Source organism: Acipenser ruthenus, chromosome 1 (genome assembly GCF_902713425.1).
Source record: "Acipenser ruthenus chromosome 1, fAciRut3.2 maternal haplotype, whole genome shotgun sequence".
NCBI lineage: Eukaryota > Metazoa > Chordata > Actinopteri > Acipenseriformes > Acipenseridae > Acipenser > Acipenser ruthenus.
The window spans coordinates 33889226-33910703 of NC_081189.1; the positions used below are offsets into that span (position 1 = coordinate 33889226).

A 21478-nucleotide genomic window follows, 5' to 3' on the forward strand; every position below is an offset into this window, starting at 1 on the left:
CGCTCCACACTGGGCACACACCCTTCAGCTACTGGACTCCATAACACAGGAAGATGCCAGAACCAACACACAAAAAAATATCTGCGGTATCAACATGAGAAATAACCTGTGTCTTTAATCAAAACTGGATTGTACTGCAGTTTCCTTTCTAGATCTTTACTCAAACTAGTAAAAAATAATTATATATATATATATATATAATCTATATAGCTTCTCGTTAGCATTCCTGTTCTATACATTTGAATACTTATTTTTTAATTTATAGGTGTCAACAGTACATAAAGGGGCTCAGTTTTTTAAGCAATAAAAACTCCCAATTCCCAATAGGTGGTAGGTTCTCTTAGTGACCATCTACAGTATCTTGGTTAGCCTGTTGCTAAGTAATGTAAATATTTCTAGAGTAGGTGAAAGGAAGAACTGTAGGCTCTGAATGGCAGTATGGGGCACAAGGAAGACATGACCATACTGCCTCATAACTGGTTACTCAATAGAGGATGATAGATAAAGACATATACAATATATGTCAACCGCCGCTACTAGATCTGTTTCCAGGGTTATGCTTTCTCTACAAAAGTAAATAACTGGAACTCGCTTTGATATATACGTTTTTACATCCTCTTTGTTAATATAAAATACAATTCACTTCCCTTTCTATACCACAACTACACACTTCCACACACAACTTGTAATTGATACAACACATCTTTTGTTTAAAACAGTCAACAGTCTGCAGGCATTCACTGTGGCCATAGTTAAGAGTAAGTCTAAGACAAGGGCACTACAATAGTAAGTTATCAACAATATAATATTGCAGTACTGTACTACTTGATTCAACTATATTGTTGAATGAATTTGTTTTCTATCAGATTTAATTTCACTATGAAGAATAAAGAAATAAGCAGCATAAAGTGTTTCGGTCACTAGATGGCGCTGGCTCCTACTTTTATAAAGACCTCATCGCTGATCAAGCCCATGTACATCTATGGCAGACAACTGGAGCCCAGCTTCTGAACTCAGGTGAAAGCACCATAACACAAACAGTACCAGAGTACAGGAATTGCAATTATAACCTCTCAGAATGACTGCAAACGTTATAAAAGGGGACTGTAAAAAAGAAACTAGCTACTTACTATTTCATATCAGGGTACAGAGGTATATCTGGTCATACCTATGATTTTCAACTCCTATTTAATTTTTTATCAGGCGATACTCAATCTGTTCCGTTTTAACTGTATTGGTTTTACCAAAGAATAGCTAAACTGAATTGCAACTACTTAAGAGCCCACAGATGGTGGTGAATATACTACACAATGTTGAAAAAGAAATCTGCATACAGAGTAAAAATAATAAAAGATTGATGGTTCCAAACCACAGTTCACGTAGGCTTCAGAACTGGTCACAGAACGTACAGTTAAAATAAATAAATAAATAAAAAATAATAGAAACCTTATGTGCTAAAAGCAGAAATTGTTTCCCATAATCTATGTAACTAGCTGCTGTAATCCAATCTGACAATGATTCAGGCCAAGGCCAATTTCTTCAGTGTATCTGGTCTGTTTTTGGAACATTGCAATCCCCTGTGATTTCCTAGGCTATTACCCAATTATTGCGTGGCAGTAAAATATATACAACAGCACTTCAAAAAACAAATGTCTGTTTGCAGGAAAAACTGCAAGCTGGTTTCCTTTGATTTCACAAGCTTAAAAACAGCCATACTGCTGGGACCATTCGTTAAATTAGCATTCATTGAACAATACAAAAATATTTTAAACAATAAAGAATTCTTTCTTCCACAGGAAAACACTTTGAAAACATGTTTTATGCCCCCAATCCACCCATGCTGTGAGTCTATAAGTGTTTGAGGCTGGGGTAATCCATGACATTTCTACCAAATGTGGAATGGCATAGAAGGCAAAAACACATTAACAGGAATTTCCTAATGCAGTCCTCCAGAATAGTTCTGCCTATCCTGCAAATGCACATGTATTTAGAATGCATGTTTACTATGTGAATACCCTTTGAAATGTCAGGGTTTTTTTTCTTAATGTTTGTATTTAATGTACAATACCCTGTATTTCACTGTATTTAATGTATTATGCATTGTTCCTCACTATCTTATAAAGCGCTTTGTGATGGTGGTCCACTATGAAAGGCGCTATATAAAATAAATATTGATTGATTGATTGATTGATTGATTGATTGAAAGCTTGTTTCAGGCCTACAGTAGCAGCACTCCTTACTTGTGGCATGAACAGTTCTATGGTTTGAAGAAAGTAGCAGGCTTGTATTGGAGTACTGAATCCTATATTTTCACAATGAACTCAATCTAGGATAAGGGTTCCAGATAGTATTCTATCAGCTGTGGGGTTATGACTGTTTGGGTTTATAACAGAATAAAGGTAACTCTGAGTCCACATTTTGTAATTATAAACACTGCAGCTTATTAAATTATTCAATGTTTTATGCCAGACCTTACCTTATAACATAAGTCAGTCCTGTCGTAACCAGTGAAAGTGTCATAAGAGATGGGAGTAACAGTTAATGTTGCATGTACTGTGAAATGTTACAAGTATAAGATGACAAGCAGGTTTTCAGAGCTAAAACTACCTTTGAACAATTTAAACAATGAACCTTCACAAAAGTACACAGGGGATAACCTATGGAAGAATGTAACGCAGACACAGGTTATTTAAAAATATACTAATTCTACTGTAACATCACCAGTTACCACATGGAACTTCTAAGAGCAAAATTGTTTTAGTGTCTCTTGACTTTTTCATTGGATTGGCAGTTATAATTTAACGAATGCCCGAAGAAAACAAACCCACTGGTTTATATAATAGACCATTGTTGGAGAACAAAAACAAAATGTGTTTACCCCACTAACTATGCATGCTTTGCGGCTTATTAACCTGTCAAGTTCAGAAGTAAAAACTGAAATTTCATTAATAGAGAGAGGAGAAAAAAGGCTAATGGAAACATCTGATCTAGATGGCAGTGGTTCATTTAAATCATTGTTGTTCTGAATTAACATACAGCAGGATCAAAAACCTGAGGGGATCCAGCATTGGCTTCTTGAGGCACCGAACATTAAAACTTTCCATTTACTGTAAGACACTCCCTATTCAAAATAATCAATGTCTCTAAACATGGATTAGCAACAGCGCTGTTCCAAAGCAACAGTACTGTGACAACATTAGCCAATATATCCAATAGCCTAACAATGTCATTGAGTAAAGGTCATATGGCAGAAGTGATTCATATATTGATTTACCTATGGCAATTGCACATTTGATTACGAGGCACAATGTTGCAAGCTGCAATGGTTTGATCTTTTGGTGCTCCAAGTTGAATGCTTATTGATTTGTCAGTCTGCCTGCTACTAATATAGTGCTTGCAAACGGTGCAGAGTCAGCTACCACAGAGGAATCACATGCACAGGAGCTGAGTGGGTGCTTCAATCTTGATGCCCAGCCTTTTACAAAGACTGCAAACAAGGAGCCAATTATTGCCAACATAAAGTCTACGGTGACTCGTCGACTGTGTTATTTAACCTCCACCTAACATCAAACAAGGGCATGTCATTTCTGAGGTTTTTGGAATTGATTTGACTAAATGCTTCCTTGTCAACGGGCTTCTGAAATTCACACAGTTTTTCCATTACATGTCTGACAAGATAACAGTTATCAATGGCTTGTTACGTTTATTGTAAAAATGTAAGTATGTTACATAATGGGTACTAAACTAGGCTGACGTTCGCTCGAGACAGGAATGCCGTTGGGCAGTATTTATTCCATAAGCGCATGTTATGGAAAACTTCTAGATCAGTGCTGCCCAAACCAGGTCCTGGAGAGCCCCTATCCAGCTGGTTTTATAGGTAACATTTAATCATCAATTTCTTAACACCTGGAACAATTTCATTGTGATCAATTAAGCAGGTGATTTATTAAATGAAGTCATTTAGAGACAATTTGGCACAAAAAATGAACTACCCTTTTCAGCCGTCAATGGCCTGGATTACATGCTGGGAAAATGTCATGACTTATCTGTCTACTGTCATGACTTATTTAAGGTGGTACGGCTATATTATAATTTTAGATAATTTTGGTTTGTTTAATTTAACAATTCCTGCTTTGAAACTTCATGTTGTATTTGATTTTTGTATAATGTATTACATTTGTATTCAAACATAAACTAAACATAAACCAAAACTAACTAAAATTGTAATCCAAACTGTACCACCTTAAATAAGTCATAACAGTAAACAAGTCATGACATTTTCCCAGCATGTAAACTGGCCCAATGGCCAGAGTTCCCTTAATTAAACATAAGAAAGTTTACAAACGAGAGGAGGCCATTCAGTCCATCTTGCTCATTTGGTTGTTAGTAGCTTACTGATTCCAGAATATCATCAAGCAGCTTCTTGAAGGATCCCAGGGTGTCAGCTTCAACAACATTACTGGGGAGTTGGTTCCAGACCCTCACAATTCTCTGTGTAAAAAAGTGCCTCCTATTTTCTGTTCTGAATGCCCCTTTATCTAATCTCCATTTGTGACCCCTGGTTCTTGTTTCTTTTATTTGCTTAATTGATCAATAACTTCCATGTGTTCCCAGTCTTTAGAAATTAGCGATTTAGGGTGACCTACAAAACTTACTGGATAAGGAGGGGGCTCTCCAGGACCGTGTTTGGGCAGCACTGTCCTATATGCTCGACATATTTATGGTTTGATACACATTTCATTTTTTCTAATTTTCTATTGCTGCAATAGTTTACTGCAGGGGCTAAATTAATGTGCCTTTTTTATTTAATTTTCTTTGAAATGTATACAGAAATATAATGGCATGACTTAGTTTATTATTTGCATTATTGGTTTTATTTCTGTCATAATGTCATTTATTTACTGTGCGATAGGCTGCCAGAAACAGCAGAGTCTGGCAAAGCTGCCTTTTACCTTGAATCTCGACACTGTCCATTCAAAGCATTGCAGAACACTGAGTACTTTTTTTAAAGTAAATTCTTTGATCTACTTGACTTAGTTTCTGATTGTTTTTGTCTCAGGATTATGTTTGAATTTATGGACAACACACACACACACACACACACACACACATATATATACATATATATATATACACATATATACATACATACATACATACATACACACACATATATATATATATATATATATATACACATATGTATATATATATATTATATATATATATATATATATATATATATATATATATATATATATATATATATATATATATATATATTATATATACAGACGTGCTCAAATTTGTTGGTACCCTTACAGCTCATTGAAATAATGCTTCATTCCTCCTGAAAAGTGATGAAATTAAAAGCTATTTTATCATGTATACTTGCATGCCTTTGGTATGTCATAGAATAAAGCAAAGAAGCTGTGAAAAGAGATGAATTATTGCTTATTCTACAAAGATATTCTAAAATGGCCTGGACACATTTGTTGGTACCCCTTAGAAAAGATAATAAATAATTGGATTATAGTGATATTTCAAACTAATTAGTTTCTTTAATTAGTATCACACATGTCTCCAATCTTGTAATCAATCATTCAGCCTATTTAAATGGAGAAAAGTAGTCACTGTGCTGTTTGGTATCATTGTGTGCACCATATTGAACATGGACCAGAGAAAGCAAAGGAGAGAGTTGTCTGAGGAGATCAGAAAGAAAATAATAGATAAGCACGGTAAAGGTAAAGGCTACAAGACCATCTCCAAGCAGCTTGATGTTCCTGTGACAACAGTTGCAAATATTATTAAGAAGTTTAAGGTCCATGGAACTGTAGCCAACCTCCCTGGGCGCGGCCGCAAGAGGAAAATCAACCCCAGATTGAACAGAAGGATAGTGTGAATGGTAGAAAAAGAACCAAGGATAACTGCCAAAGAGATACAAGCTGAACTCCAAGGTGAAGGTATGTCAGTTTCTGATCACACCATCCGTCGCTTTTTGAGCGAAAGTGGGCTCCATGGAAGAAGACCCAGGAGGACTCCACTTTTGAAAGAAAATCATCAAAAAGCCAGAATGGAATTTGCTAAAATGCATATTGACAAGCCACAATCCTTCTGGGAGAATGTCCTTTGGACAGATGAGTCAAAACTGGAGCTTTTTGGCAAGTCACATCAGCTCTATGTTCACAGACGAAAAAATGAAGCTTTCAAAGAAAAGAACACCATACCTACAGTGAAACATGGAGGAGGCTCGGTTATGTTTTGGGGCTGCTTTGCTGCGCCTGGCACAGGGTGCCTTGAATCTGTGCAGAGCACAATGAAATCTCAAGACTATCAAGGCATTCTGGAGCGAAACGTACTGCCCAGTGTCAGAAAGCTCTGTCTCAGTCGCAGGTCATGGGTCCTCCAACAGGATAATGACCCAAAACACACAGCTAAAAGCACCCAAGAATGGATAAGAACAAAACATTGGACTATTCTGAAGTGGCCTTCTATGAGTCCTGATCTGAATCCTATCGAACATCTATGGAAAGAGCTGAAACTTGCAGTCTGGAGAAGGCACCCATCAAACCTGAGACAGCTGGAGCAGTTTGCTCAGGAAGAGTGGGCCAAACTACCTGTTAACAGGTGCAGAAGTCTCATTGAGAGCTACAGAAAATGTTTGATTGCAGTGATTGCCTCTAAAGGTTGTGCAACAAAATATTAGGTTAGCGGTCCCATCATTTTTGTCCATGCCATTTTCATTTGTTTTCTTATTTACAATATTATGTTGAATAAAAAATCAAAAGCTGATTTCTGATTTCTAGTAAATATGGAATAAACAATGGTGGATGCCAATTACTTTTGTCAGTTTCAAGTTATTTCAGAGAAAACTGTGCATTCTTCGTTTTTTGTGGAGGCGTACCAACAAATTTGAGCATGTCTGTATATATATATATATATTATATATATATATATATATATATATATATATATATATATATACACACACACACACACACATATATATATATATAAAACTGGATACAATAATGCAGGCCTATAAACAACAAACACTGGATGCAAGTCGTTGGCGTTTCCGATTTGCTCAATACCCTGATGTCGAGGATGCCTTGCTTTTGTGGTTTAAAAAAAGCCCATGATCAGAATGTGCCTGTGTCTGGGACCACTGTAAAACACATATCTGAGAAATTAGCATAGCAGCTGAGACATGCAGATTTCAAATGCAGTTCAGGGTGGCTTGAACGGTTTAAAAGTACAGTACTGCACATGCATATGCTGTAATTTACTGTTTGCATACTACTAAAATGTATACTTTTAAAAAGTTCACTTACAACTGTATTTTCAATAATGCACACTACATAAAAATGTATAATACTTTTTGTTGTATTGTAATTGAAATCAGATTTCAGTGTTATTGCAACTTTAATAAAAGCTGACTGTATGCATTTTGCTCAAGACTTCTGACAATAACAGGATTGAAATCCACCGGAAAACTGTTTCCCCTCATAGAGATTCCTTCATTCAGCCTTTGTCGGTGCTAAAAGGAGGGCGCCACAGCTGCTCTGTTTATACAGAATGTATATTTAAGCTGCCGGCAAAACAATGCGACAAAGAAAATAACGTTGTGTCGGCAGCTTCAGCCCATACAAACTCCTTTATTGTCAAGAGCAGACACACATTTGACATTTTCTGACAAAGAATGACACCAGTGTGATTCACCTAATTAAAGTTATTTGTAGTTTAAAACCCACAACCACAACGAACATTTCAAAAGGGACATATGTGTATTATCGTTTTCCGGTTGTATCCACCTCATAACGTTGTTTTAGGTTTACGCCCATCTCCTGGGGAACCCCCTTCTAATTTTCTGGGAAGCTGCTGGAACAAGTTAACTCCTGCTACTGCTTATGAACAGTTAATTCCAGGTGCACATCTGAACATTCGGGGTAAGAAATGAGTAGCAGCCCAGCACCAACTCCTTGGTTTCTGCACTAGGCCTGTCTAGGTGCAGTATACAGCACACGTGGGGTGGGAGTTTAAGAAGACAGGCCTCCTCCAAATCTCAACTGATCACGCTTATCACATGAGTTTTAATAGTAAGAAGTCTCAGGTGAGTCTGTAGGCTATTATGTGTTACCCATGGTGGGTCTACCAAGCAACTATGGTGATTCATTTATCTAATTTAGAGCAGATTTAACAGGAGCCTGGATGCTCAAATAATACCCCTTTTTATTATACATTGAAACCCTGTGCCTTACAGTACGAGAGTGTTTTGTTAGCAGTTTTGCCTTCTACTGTCTAAGCACTACACAGTATTGTGATTCTGTTTTTAATAAAACACACATACTGGCCAATCTAAGCACAAATTCACTTTTGTGATCTGATGCTGTTATCAGTGTAACATTCCATGCTTACAAAATTACAGAAACTGGCAGTTTAACTTGACACAAGTGATCAAGACAGCAACCCCAACAGGACTGTGTGCCAGATCATGTTTGGGAGATGATGACGATGATATTGTCTGTCTCTGTCTAGTTTGAAATTCAGCTCTTGCAATGTTCAATTAGATAAACCAAATTAGCAAGACTAAACAAGCCCTGTTTAGTTAAAGTCATTTTCAAGCAAACAGACATGATGTGAAGTCATATTACACCTACATAATTGATGACGTTTAAATACTAGTTTAAACATATGACTGAACATTAAATCTACTTCAGCAGTAGATAAGTGAGAGATTAAGGCTTTCGAATCTAAACAAAACAGTACTGTGCCTTAAAGGCCGACAGTGTCCCATACGTACCACTCAAATTCAAAAACCTTTATATTTAGAATAAAATAATTTGTCTGTCTCCTGATATTTACCTTACTACACAGGCACACATGTAGAGAAAGATTGAGTCTCTCTCTCTCTCTCTCTCTCTCTCTCTCTCTCTCTCTCTCTCTCTCTCTCTCTCTCTCTCTCTCTCTCTCTCTCTCTCTCTCTCTCTCTCTCTCTCTCTCTCTCTCTCTCTCTCTCTCTCACACACACACACACACACTCACACACACACACACACACACACACACACACACACACACACACACACAAAAACCTGTGCATCGGTACATGCCATAAAATAAAAGGACAGGATATACTTACTGCTAGGAACACCATGCAGTACATTGAGAAGGAGGAATGTCCCGAGTAGAAGGAGAGCCTGAAATACAAAAGCGAAGATGAACATTAGCATTCAGGCACATCTTAACACTACCCTGGAAGGGACGACCTGATTTGAAAGGCTTGTGTTTATGTAAATAGCAAATGTTGTTTTATGTTTTTCTGTTACTCATACTATACTATAGTATAGAGCAGGGGAAGCCAACCTTGTTTAAAAGGCCTCAGAAACTAACTGTTTTGGAAGTAGAAGTTATTTCAGGACAAAGCTTTGGAAAATTGGCTGTGCAAACACCAGTCAATAGCTTTAAAAATATTTGCTGTACAATATTTTAAACAGGTATGGTAAACAAAAATAATACAACTGTAAGCTTTATGACATGTATTAGGAAGTTTGTGGCCATAGAGGCAATATGATCCCTGCACTACAAAGTCTTGTTTACATGTACACTGACAACAGAGAACAGCTGGCATTGGATTCTGTCCAGTGATTCCAATATCTCAAAAATCTCAATGACATGTATATTTGAAGATCAAAGTCTTTATAAAAACATCTGAACAAGACTTTCCTGATATACAATATCAGCCAGAATCAATCATTACACTGTTGCCTAACTAAAGGTTACAGCCAGACATAAGCCATGATAAAGCTAACAAAACAATTCCATAAATAGTACCTGTTGCGTCATACTTCTATTCACTATATGCAGTATTGAAATGGGCAGTTTTAAAAAGAACATGTTATAGCACTAGTGTTACACTTCGTTAATGTCACCAGCGCCTTGGGGTTCAAAGCAGTTTACTGGCTGCAAAGCATGTCTGTCAATAGGAAAAGCTGCTAATGACAGTTTAAACCATGGGAGTGCGAAACTTGTACAGCGAATTGAAGTGCATGAAGATTTTATGGAATTATTTAACCATTTCAGCGATTCTTTTTCTACTCTAAAATAATAAATACTTTAATTTAAAAAGGGATTAGATGTATTATGCTGTGCGCTGTCAAACCTTATCAAATATGGTTCTATGCAATAAACGAGATTACTGCTAACTCCTTTCATCATCTGTTACAGATTAATTATTGATTAACACGTTTCTTGTGCTCTGAAGAGAATGGAACATGAATCTCCTTAAATCAAGAGCTGTGTACTTTAATGCAAGCCTGTATCACTCAAAGTGTGTGACATTACATGTGTTACTGCTTTAACAGCTGTGCCAAATACACTGTCAAAAGAGTAAATGGGGCTCTGTTCTTCATACTGGAGCAGCGCCATTTTAAATGTGTGAGGCCCCCTTCACTGAACTCTTAATATGGATACTGTCTGCTACAGCAGGAGAAAGGGAAATCTAAACAGAGTTACTCAAAGCAGTATTGTCGTGGTTTGTACTTTGTTAAACATCTATTTAAATCACAAAAGGGTGTGTCACAGTAAATTGTGCTCAAGATCAGATTCAGGTGAACAGCACTGGTGGGGTGAGATAAAGATACAATACTAATATTCTTTATAGAGGGTTATATGTTTTTTTCAGTTTGATACAGCAGCAACACATTTTTTTTTCTTAAAGAAGCACTAACCAAGGTTTTGAAATCAGTTCTTACAGTACCTGTTGCTCTTATTAGCAGCATTATCACTTCTCCCGCTTTTCTTGTGTTGAAGATTATTTGCTACAGGGAGCAACAGCTTTTTCTTTGAAATTCCTCCATTTTCAAAATGTAAGTATAAAATAGTCAAAGAACTAACAGATTTTCAACACAAGAAAAAGGGCCAGCAGTGAAACTTTTGCTAACAAAAGGTAAGAAAAATGATTTTAAACCTTCCCTATTTCTCCTTTAACATGTCACAAATAAACCACGTTCACAAATGGCAGGAGTAAAATACTATTATATAGGAGCGGTTAGGTAATTCCAATGGGATGTTCAATGAACTGCAATATACCCCCCTTGTGAGTGAATCAATCACATCCAATACCATGGCATCATAATATACATTCAACAGAAAAAGTAGCTTTGGATTTAGTGGCTCATCACTGGGCAAGTACCGTGCAACAATCTTTCAACGTGTACTGTACACAAAACCTGTGCACGCTCAGTTATTCAACTCGAAAACACCTACAAATGCATCAAATTACAGAATCAAGCGATAAAGCAAGCTGACATTTCTTTATTTCAATGAAACACACTCCAAGATGATTATGTGTGCCTTTAGCTATGGCCTAGATAAATTCATTCCAGACAAGGACTGAGCTGTGTTATAAATCTTGGTGGAAATGTATCCTGCAGACAGATGTTTCTGTTTTAGGATCCTAAGTTAATAAGAAGAAGTGGAGCAACTATACAGTAAACACAACCCTTTTTATCACCAGCACACAGTTTGTATTTTCTTTTTCTATGATAATTGGCTATTTACGATGTGCTCACAGTCATGGGTTACTTAAGGATAAGGTCCAAAAACAAAACTGGACTGTTGAAGAAACCATCAGAAAAGGAATCTGATAAACATTTTCACAGATAAAGTAACGATCTGCACTTTATTAAAGTCAGAAAGAGTGGAATACACTGTTTTTAAATATTGCTATGTGGAAAAAGAATCATGTCCTTTTAAGGTGAAAATATATTACTGCCTCTCATTAGCACAACTTTCTCACAAGTCCCTCGTCACGTTGCGGAATATCATTTTGTTGTCTAGACTTCATTTTCACTTCAATTGGAGGATAAACATTCTAGTACCATATTATCTCCAGCATTTTCGTGATTGCAGGTTCCAGATATTAAACTGGCAATTCATTAGGTCTCTTTTGCTAGACAGACTACTTTTAATTGTCAGTTTTACTTTTCAATTAATTGAGTTGTGTCACTAGACTGCAATTGTTTGCAACTATGGCACAATCTAGAACTGTGTTAAAAAAAAAAAGAAACATTCATCAATAACTGTAAAGACTCATCATACATTCTAAGGCAATACTTCAAATAAAAAACAAAAAGTCAAGTCGATGTTTCAGCAAATGATGAATGCAGCACAGAAAGTTTGTAAGGGACAGGTGTCAAAACCTGCTGTACAGGACAAACAGGAACCAGAGTGTTGCAGACGGTTTTTATTCACTTAAGTAAAAGTCAGGGAAATTAAATATACAGCAAAAAAATTGCAAATAGCCTGCTATGCTGGTGACAGGTAATGCAATGATTTAAAATCCACTCTTAAATAAACATGCTTTCAGACACAAGCACCTTGCCCAACAAAACAGATTATCTCTCAGATATAACTAGCCTAGGTGGCTGGTTTCCAAAATGAAATGTATGCACTTCATGTATAGCTCTATGAATAGCTCTTGTTCTAAGCTTCCTGATTTGCAGTGTCAGCTAATGGGACGTATGAATCAGCACATGGCTTTCAACTGAACATGCAACTGCAAAAAGACAGCCTTCTATAATCTGATCAAAAATGTAAAATAAAGGCCTATGCCTGAAAGAAATATATATTTTTCTACCATATCCAGTATATGACCCTTTAGCTTTGTAAGATTTCTTTACCCCAAGTTGTTTAGAAAGCCATTACGACAGTAATTTTTTGTCAGTGTCTCCCGTGTATGGTCATGTTGCTATGGTATTGCGTTGCTCATAACAAATCACGTCTGGTGACCAAAGGAAACTATGTGGAGTCGAGTGGGATCCTATACCTGCAGCAAAGGAAATGATCGGGGAAAGAAAAACAAGAACTTCTATCAAACTTACAATGTTGTTTAAAAGATATTGGGTTTTGGTGGTAACAATGAGCCATGTATTGCATCACTGTAGTTCTTTAGGTAAGTGAGATGGTCGCTGTATTCTAAAGAACACAAGTGAAACACGACTGAATGGCAGGATGGGGTTTAGTTTAGGATTGAGGTGCACTCACACAAACAACATTTGGAAATTTAGAAAAACATAGTTTCATTGTATTTAGGGAATGGACCACACAGGTATTCAGTGTTGGGTAGGTGTGGTAACTAAATCCACACCCCTCTTCATAAATCACCCAGGCAACTGTGGAAATTCAAAACCAGTGGCAGCACCAGCAGATGATAGGGACCATTAATATATTAAAACAATCTGTTGTTGCAGGCACTACGCCAGGGAAAGAAGCAAGATGCTGCTGCTCGAGCTGCTGAACAGAGCTCCATTAACTGAGTCAAAAGCCAAATCAGTGAACAGCAAAGGCTTTGGAAGCAGTGATTTCAGTGAGTAGCTGAAGTTCCGGTAGGGTTTGGTTTCCCTTTAAGTCTACAAGTGGGACTTGAACTCCCAGCACTGGAGCACAGTGCAATGATACACACTAAAACACTGTTTGGCCTGCCACCTTTTTAAAAAAAAAAAAAAAAAAAAAAAAAAAAAAAAGCTAAATGGCTAGTCGGGCTTTACATACCATTTGACGAATGTCAAATTACAATTAGTTTGCATTTGAAGTAAATCCACGTAACGAAAATTCACCATCAAAAAATACTACTGTTGTGTAAGGTATTGTCTGCAGATGCCAGAATACCATGGCTGTAGTTTATGTTAAAATGACATTAGGCTTCTCTATATTATTTCTAATAGACCGGGGCCTACATCCTTTGGCTTCCTTCTTCTCTTGTTTGACCTCTAATTTCTTTAGCCCTCAAACATATACAATTGAATTTGACTGGCAAAACGAGAGCACATTTCCGGTAAATTTATAAAAAGATCCTGACTGAGGGAAAGCGTCTTTCAGTTAAAGACTAAATAAACCCAAACAAATCCTTCACCTAGGATAATAAATGTCAGACAAACTATTTGTCACGTCCCTCCATTAAAGCTTAGCGTTTTATCCAATTTGGTCCAAATTGAGATGAATAAATAAAAATGCAGCTATAATGCCAGTGCAGTCAAATCTAATGAGTAAAAAGGGACTGAAGACTTTTTCAAATGAATCCTGTCGTGAATCAATATCTGTCTGACCTATTAGTGAGCTTGCGCTGCAAAAACAATGCCAAGTAGCCTAAAACCCATTAAAATGTACATTCAGTCACATCCTGCTACAGTATATGACAGGCAGACTGTTGAAGAGAAATCCAGCCCTGGCGCTTCAGTAGTGTCTGATGTAGGCTACACAAGGGTGCAATCTGAAATACAATCCTATGCATTTTGATAAACACTATAGATTTCAATGTATAGAAATTATGCAAACAACTGTGTTGTCGCTTTCTCTTTTTTTGGTGTGGATAAAGCTAGCCTAGGGTTTAACCTGTTGTAGAAAGACAGGTCCCATCTACTGACATCAATATACAAGAAAAAATGTCATTTGAATTTAATTGATGGCCTATCATTCGGGAGACCAGTGAAGAAAAAAATGATTGTGTTCCGTTTTATAGGGCATGATATTCTGGCAATCTATTCCTACGCCACCTTATACTCCCACAGATATAAATATAACTCAGAGGGCTCCAGTTGACTGCCAAATGCAAATGGTTTGTATTCCCATGTGTCTTTATAAGGCTGTGTGGTTTAATCAGTTTTGCCAGAATTCCCCCCGACAAAAAAAAAAAAACCTCTAGATGAACACAAGTAAACCTTTAGAATTGCCCCTAATAGAAAAAAATGTGCTGAGTGAAATGACTTTTTTTTTTAGTATGAGTTCATGTTTTTCTAATTGTAAACACAAACAATTAGGCTGGTGAACTGCTCAACATATACTGAATTTATTAAGAGACAATTCATGCAAGTAGCACTGAATCCAACTTTAAATAATACCCGAATCACATCATATTGAATCCTATTAGTCGATTCTTGTTAATTGCATTGCCCAGGTGCCTAACAGTTTCATGCAATTAACCAGCATATGCAATTATCAGTAACATATATAGTTTAACACATTTAATAGTATACATTAGTATACCTGATCATTGCATACAATTGTGAAGTACATTTGTTTTGAAAATGTATGTTCCTTATTCTGGTGAAATGCATAAAACTGTTAGGCACACAGATATGCCTGTTTGGTCACCAGACGTGATTTGTTATGAGCAACGCAATACCATAGCAACATGACCATACACGGGAGACACTGACAAAAAATTACTGTCGTAATGACTTTCTAAACAACTTGGAGTAAAGAAATCTTACAAAGCTAAAGGGTCATATACTGTATATGGTAGAAAAATATATATTTCTTTCAGGCATAGGCCCTTATTTTACATTTTTGATCAGATTATAGAAGGCAGTACTCCTTTATTTAATGACCATGAGTATAATTGCATTATGGCCAATTGGGTTAAATGTGAATGATAAATCGATTGGAATTCACAGCTTCAAATGTCTGGAAATAGAATTTATCATTGATCTCTTACCAAATCTGAATGCCATTTTGAAATTCTACGCTACAAATTCATAAAGAAAAAAAAATAAATAAGTCCAGTGTTCCAAAGCATTACAACAAACCATTTATTCACCCATCTCCACCATCCCCACTTCCTAAAGTAGGCTGTCAGTTTCTGGTAACATGGTAGGTCAGTGTAATAATCTTCCTAATAAGCCACCTGCCATTGTTTGGCCAAGATGGGTGTTAAAACCTTCCCAGCACACTGCCCAAGTCACAGCAGATGACTACTCTGTGAATGAATGTACCCAGAGGTTTGTGTGTTTTCTAATACATCCACTCAGGCTGGCCTCAACACTATTCATTTTAAAAAGAACTGGCACATTTGCTTCCCAAACCAAATGTTGGGTGACAAACAGCCCAGGAATGGTTTTCCAATCATTACTATCTAACCGCAACCCTGCCTGCAAGGCTAAATGACGCTGTAAGAAAATTGTGAGTTGGTTGTTTTCTTCTTCCTAGACATTACTATACAGGACAAAAAACACTCAGCTGTACCACTAATACATATGGCTGTTACATACATAACGAATAGGCACTATTTCAACACAGACAAAAAAAATAAAATGACTATCAAAATATGGTAGCTATGTTATAGTTGCTACCAGGTACAATTTTACCACAGGAGGTCTTCTTAGTCACTAGAAGCATCTCATTATTTAGTAAACTGCCACTGAATAACAAAACACTTCAGTGAAGTGCTTTTATTTTGGTTGTAAACAAAATAAAGCTTTTTTTTTGTTTTGCTGCCAATACCAAACTTTTTTGTGGCTAAGTACCAGAACACACCAACATTCTATTCAAATTAAATCTGCAGCAATTGAGTAACTGTGTTAAGGAAGGCATTCTTGTAATATAGCATAATAGGCACAAAAAGGGTTTAATGTTGAGATACATAATGTGGCGCCTCAGACGTATCAGACGTCATTATGAGTGCTTCCATTGTGTCAAAGAAATGCCCAATGGCACTTGATAATCAACAATGGCAGCGTGGTGCAACAGAGTAGGCGATATGCTGTACTAAATGTGTGTAGTCTTAATGTGCTTAAGTAACAGATAGCAATGTTTCACATTACATAAAGCATTCAGTATCTTTATAATGCAGAGTGTACTGTTTGAATTTGTGAATTTCGGATTAACCTAGGAATGTCTTGAAACCACAGACTCCTGGTTAAAAGGTATGATTTATCCCCTATCAATGACTTTTTGATGGGAGCAGTTGTCTGTTAGGATGTACCAGTTCTTCATGTTGTACCATATCTTGTGTGGAAAGAAGTTAGCACATGCAATCCTTAGTAAAAGGGGTAAAAACATACCTTGCTTCGTTGACGATCCACGTTTTCCCTGTGCACGTGAAATTCTCTATGTAGCCCGCTTGGCAGTTGATTTCCGTCCAATTCAGCTTGCACACATCCAGGAAGTGAGGTCGTAGCCGCCCGATAGAATACTTGCCGATGTCAGTCAGAGACTGGCTCATGGCAGCGCCAAACAGAAAAGTTCCAATGGCCTTGTAAAGGCAGGCCACATAATTATTTCTGACCGAGGAGTTTGACTGTAAGCGTTTATAATGGACTGAAAGGCACTCCCCTATGATCATCTGTGAAAAAACACACAAGGGTTTATTCAAGAAAACAACTTAAGATTACATTGTTGGTTTTGTTTTGTTGAAAGCCAGACAAATAGATCTGCAGATTGTAATCACACATATGAAAAAGAAATATAGATGGAATTAAAAGAGATAGATAGAACTAACCATTTATTCACCCATCTCCACCCAAAAAGTCAAGCACAGTTATAATTGTGTAAAACACAGAACAACTGTGTAAATAATCCATGTCAAGTTTTACTCATTGTTTTAGTTAATTTAGCCACTTGGATTTTTACTAGTTTTTTTTTTTTTCTATTGCTACAGTGGATAAATGCTTCAGTTGGACAAATCAAAATGGATTTGTGCTTACAAAGTTGTACTGTGTTCCATAATGAATGCTTATACTTATGTAACAAACACTTACATGATAATTAACAATACAATACAAAAGACAATTAAAAAAAACTTAAAATCGGAGAAGGAACTAAATCTGAGTGGTACTTGAAAATGCAGCTGACATTAAAACTAAGTCTAAAGTCTGAACTATGACCAAAATAACCAGCGATAAGCCATTCTCATAAGCCAAAGAATGTGCGTGGCATAATAGTGTTTGAGTAATAAATGAATAATGGCAACAGAAGCCAGTACACAAATACAATCCAATGAAAAGTGTATGGTAGCCTTGTATCTTCGGGTTCTTTCGTTGTTGTTTTATTCTTTTTAAATAAATACCACCAAACCTACAGTATGTGGGGGAAAATAAAAAAAATCCACCACAAAGTTTATATGTTTGTTTTATAAATGGTTTAGCAGAGGAACAGGCTTGCTAGTTGCGCAGATTACGTAAGGAATCTTATTTGACCAGACAAAAGTACAGGCATGCAGACCAAATTTACCTTATGCTCTATAGAAAAAAATGTGTGGTGCCTCCATATACCTGTATGTGTGTAAAGGGCTGCCATGGCACCTGTCAAGATTCTTCAGTGATTTTTATTTGAAACCAAGGCCCCAAATCAAAAACTATTACAGAAAGTTGTCTTTGTAGACAACATTTTATTTATTTATTTATTTTAATTTATATTATGATTTGCGTACAATTATGGATACATTAAATAAATTAATAAAGTTATTATTACAGTGATATTTTTTAATAAACCAGTTAGTAGAACACAAAATGCTGTAAAAATATTTAAGAACCCTTAAGAAAAGTAAACTTACTTAAGAACCTTATTTATAAGTTCACTTTTCTTACATTTGCCTAAATATTCTTAACTGTATTAGTAAGAGACAAGTGGTGCAGTGTTAATCTGATGGCAGAACTGCATTATTTAGAATAAATTGCATTGTACTGTTAATTAAATAATGTAATTGTATGTAAAACTAATGTGATATCTTGTAACAATTGTAAGTCGCCCTGGATAAGGGCGTCTGCTAAGAAATAAAATAATAATAATAATAATTAAATCAATCAATCAAATGTATTTTGTATAGCACCTTTCATGCCAAGGCATCCCAAAGCGCTTCGCTGATTAAATTAACTAAAAATGTATTTCTAAAAACCTACAATCACAACTACAGTACAATGGGGTGAGTGAGCAACAAAAGCAAGAATGGTGTGGTATAAAAACAAAATTCACTTACAACAATAAGAGTGAAAGGAATCATTATTCCACCTAACAACTCATAGGAAATGGTGTCTTCTTTCAAAGGGTACTTGATGGATTCATCACTACAGAAAAATCCTCGTTTGAATGGATTATGTCGTGGTGTGAGAATTGCAAAGGGCAGTCCAGCTAGCAAAAGCAATGAGAAAATAAAAGCAGCATTAAAAATAGACGCTTTTAATACAAGACAGTTAGGTTTTCCCAACGAAGAAAGAAATAATCTGTGGGGTTGACGGTTATTTGATCTTCTTGACTTGCCTAACAAAACATGTGTTAATGAATGAAACAAAAAGCAAAAGCACCTCACCACATCCAATTATTTTAGAGATTCCCAGCCAAACCCCATTCTTTTACACTATCAACCAAAATACTTTGTACCAGTTTGACGTCTCTTTATATGCTAGGTGTCAGCTGAGTAAAATCCCATAGTTGGGTGTTTTAGCTCCGACTGGAAGGGAAGTGCACCAGCAATATTAGATGCCATAGAGTCCCAAACCAGCAAGGGAGAAAGCACCAAGATACAGCATTATGGCCAATCAGAGGACATTTCTTGTAGCTAAGCAAGCTCATAGCCATTGTCAGTTCTGAGCATGCACTTATAGCACCAGCACCTAGCTTTACTACTAATGTAATGTGTTGTTTTCTTCAGAACAATGATGAAGGTGTGGTTATTTGACTAAAAGGTGCAGTGTCCCTTTGTTTAACCAGCTATGAATCTGTGTTTTCCTCTTACTGTGGCTACCACAAACTTCTATATACACAAACATGGAATTCCCTACATTACAGATAGGTCACATGGATAAAACTCAGTATGTCACCCATGCAATCTTGGGTTAACCATATAGTATGATTCACTTATTTGCCACAAACAAGAACATTGTTCACAGCTCTTGATAAGAGGAACCAATTTGGGTTCCATGATACAATTTTGTTTTAACATGTGACCTGTGGAATATGGAGAACCGGGGCAAGTACTTTTTCCTTTGTGGGGGGCTACTATGAAATGTATATAGTGATTGAACCTGAATTCACATCAGTGTTTACTGTGGTGCACAATAATTACTTGGTAGCTATTTTATTTCCTAGTCCACTATGTTAATCCTGGTCTGACCCATATGAAAATACAGCAGAAATCTCTTGAACTAGCCAAATTATTATTCACAAAATAAAAGGAGTCTGCTTTGGGGTTGTCAGACGGGAGATTTGCAAGTCAAGTTTCAAGTCAGAAAACTGGTGAATTAACTTGATCTTCAAAGTTATATTAATAGCCTTTCAAAAACTGATTTAGTTGGTCGTCAAGGCTACATGGTTCAGAAGGTAAAACTAAAAATGAGCACTGGTAAAATATGGTGATCAGCACTTTACTGTACATGGTTATGAAACTGTAAATGCCTGACTTGTGTATAGAAACGCCACATGCAAATGTCACATAATGCAAATGTTATGCATATATTTGCAAACTAGTTTTAATATTGTCGGCCTTTCAAAAGTAAGAATAAATTATGTGTTCCAAAACCTTGTACCCAATAAGAATAGTCGATTTAGTCATATAATAAAATACATGTATTATTCAAAAACTATAAAAATGAGGCCTAAAAAAAACTGATACACATGATTTTGAAAGGCTAGTAACCATATGTATTGTAATAACTGTTTACATTAGAAATGTAGTCATTCAAACATCACCAGCCTATAGTACCACCATACACCAATTTGCAAATGCTTAAGGAGTTTTGTTGTTTAAATTTAGTAACTGCTATTGCCTCTATCAATCATTGCATTTTCTTTTTTTTTTAATTATAGTGTTACACTTGCATCTTCATAATTATATACCATGATTTCTGTACACGCAAAATCAATTATAAAGTAAAAGTAATTCAACAGAGCAATTTCTTCAATTAAACACAACTTTGTTTCCTATATTCACTTTTTTACATTTATTTTTTAATTGGATATCAGACATTAGACTGATGTAGGCCTGACACTTCTCTTTTCAATAATTAATACATACGAGGCTATTCGGAGTCAAAGATCTGTGCCAGGTTTCATAATACAGTAAGGAAGTAAATCTGAGATTTGTGTCAATCCAAATTAACCTCGATATTATCTTGTAATAATAAAAAAAACAGATTGCATCAATCATGTGTTCGTGAGGAAGAGAAGGATCCCAAGTTCTTGCTGGACTTTAAAGAAATGCAGCAATACATTTATGAATTCTGTGTTTAAAGGTTTATGCGAGCGCAATCAGAGTAAGGTTAAGGGGTTACTGCAGACGAGACTATAGATTTGAGAAATTGTGTAACCTATATCCAGCATTATACCCTCTTAATTCTGATTGTGTCTAATGATGGCTTTAGAACTGCTTACATTAATAAATGTCATCAAGGCAGTCAGTTTAATAGAAAATAGGATGTTGGATGTTTTCATATGGCAACAATAGGTGTCCACCTCACCAAACCTTTATCAGGCATAAATCCAGGCTTGTGCGAGACACCCAGGCTTCTAACCCCAAGTGAAACAGTTGACTGTATTTCATTGTATCACTTTCTACATTCTAAACCCCAAAAATCAATCATTTCAGTTCTTGGACATCCAGTACTATATTGGGATCTTAACTTGAATCTTAAATTTCAAAGCCATGGTAAGAATAACGTTATTAATGTTTCTGGATCTTATAATTTCTTTAATAGAATAAGGATGA

The 21478-nt window shown here is 36.2% G+C and overlaps 1 protein-coding gene across 2 annotated transcripts in view; it reads right to left on the bottom strand.

Annotated features, from left to right (window-relative positions):
* Positions 1–21478, bottom strand: part of LOC117421166 (phospholipid phosphatase 1) — a 47593-nt gene that overhangs the window by 7169 nt on the left and 18946 nt on the right. Inside the window, exons 2-4 of one of the 2 annotated variants that reach the window (XM_034035202.3) lie at positions 18755–18906; positions 16842–17122; positions 9143–9200 (exon numbers count right to left, since the gene is read on the bottom strand). In XM_034035202.3, coding sequence (XP_033891093.3) covers positions 9143–9200; positions 16842–17122; positions 18755–18906 — 491 coding nt within the window. The remainder of the gene's footprint in view (positions 1–9142; positions 9201–16841; positions 17123–18754; positions 18907–21478) is intronic. The other variant, XM_034035201.3, reaches the window with a different exon arrangement.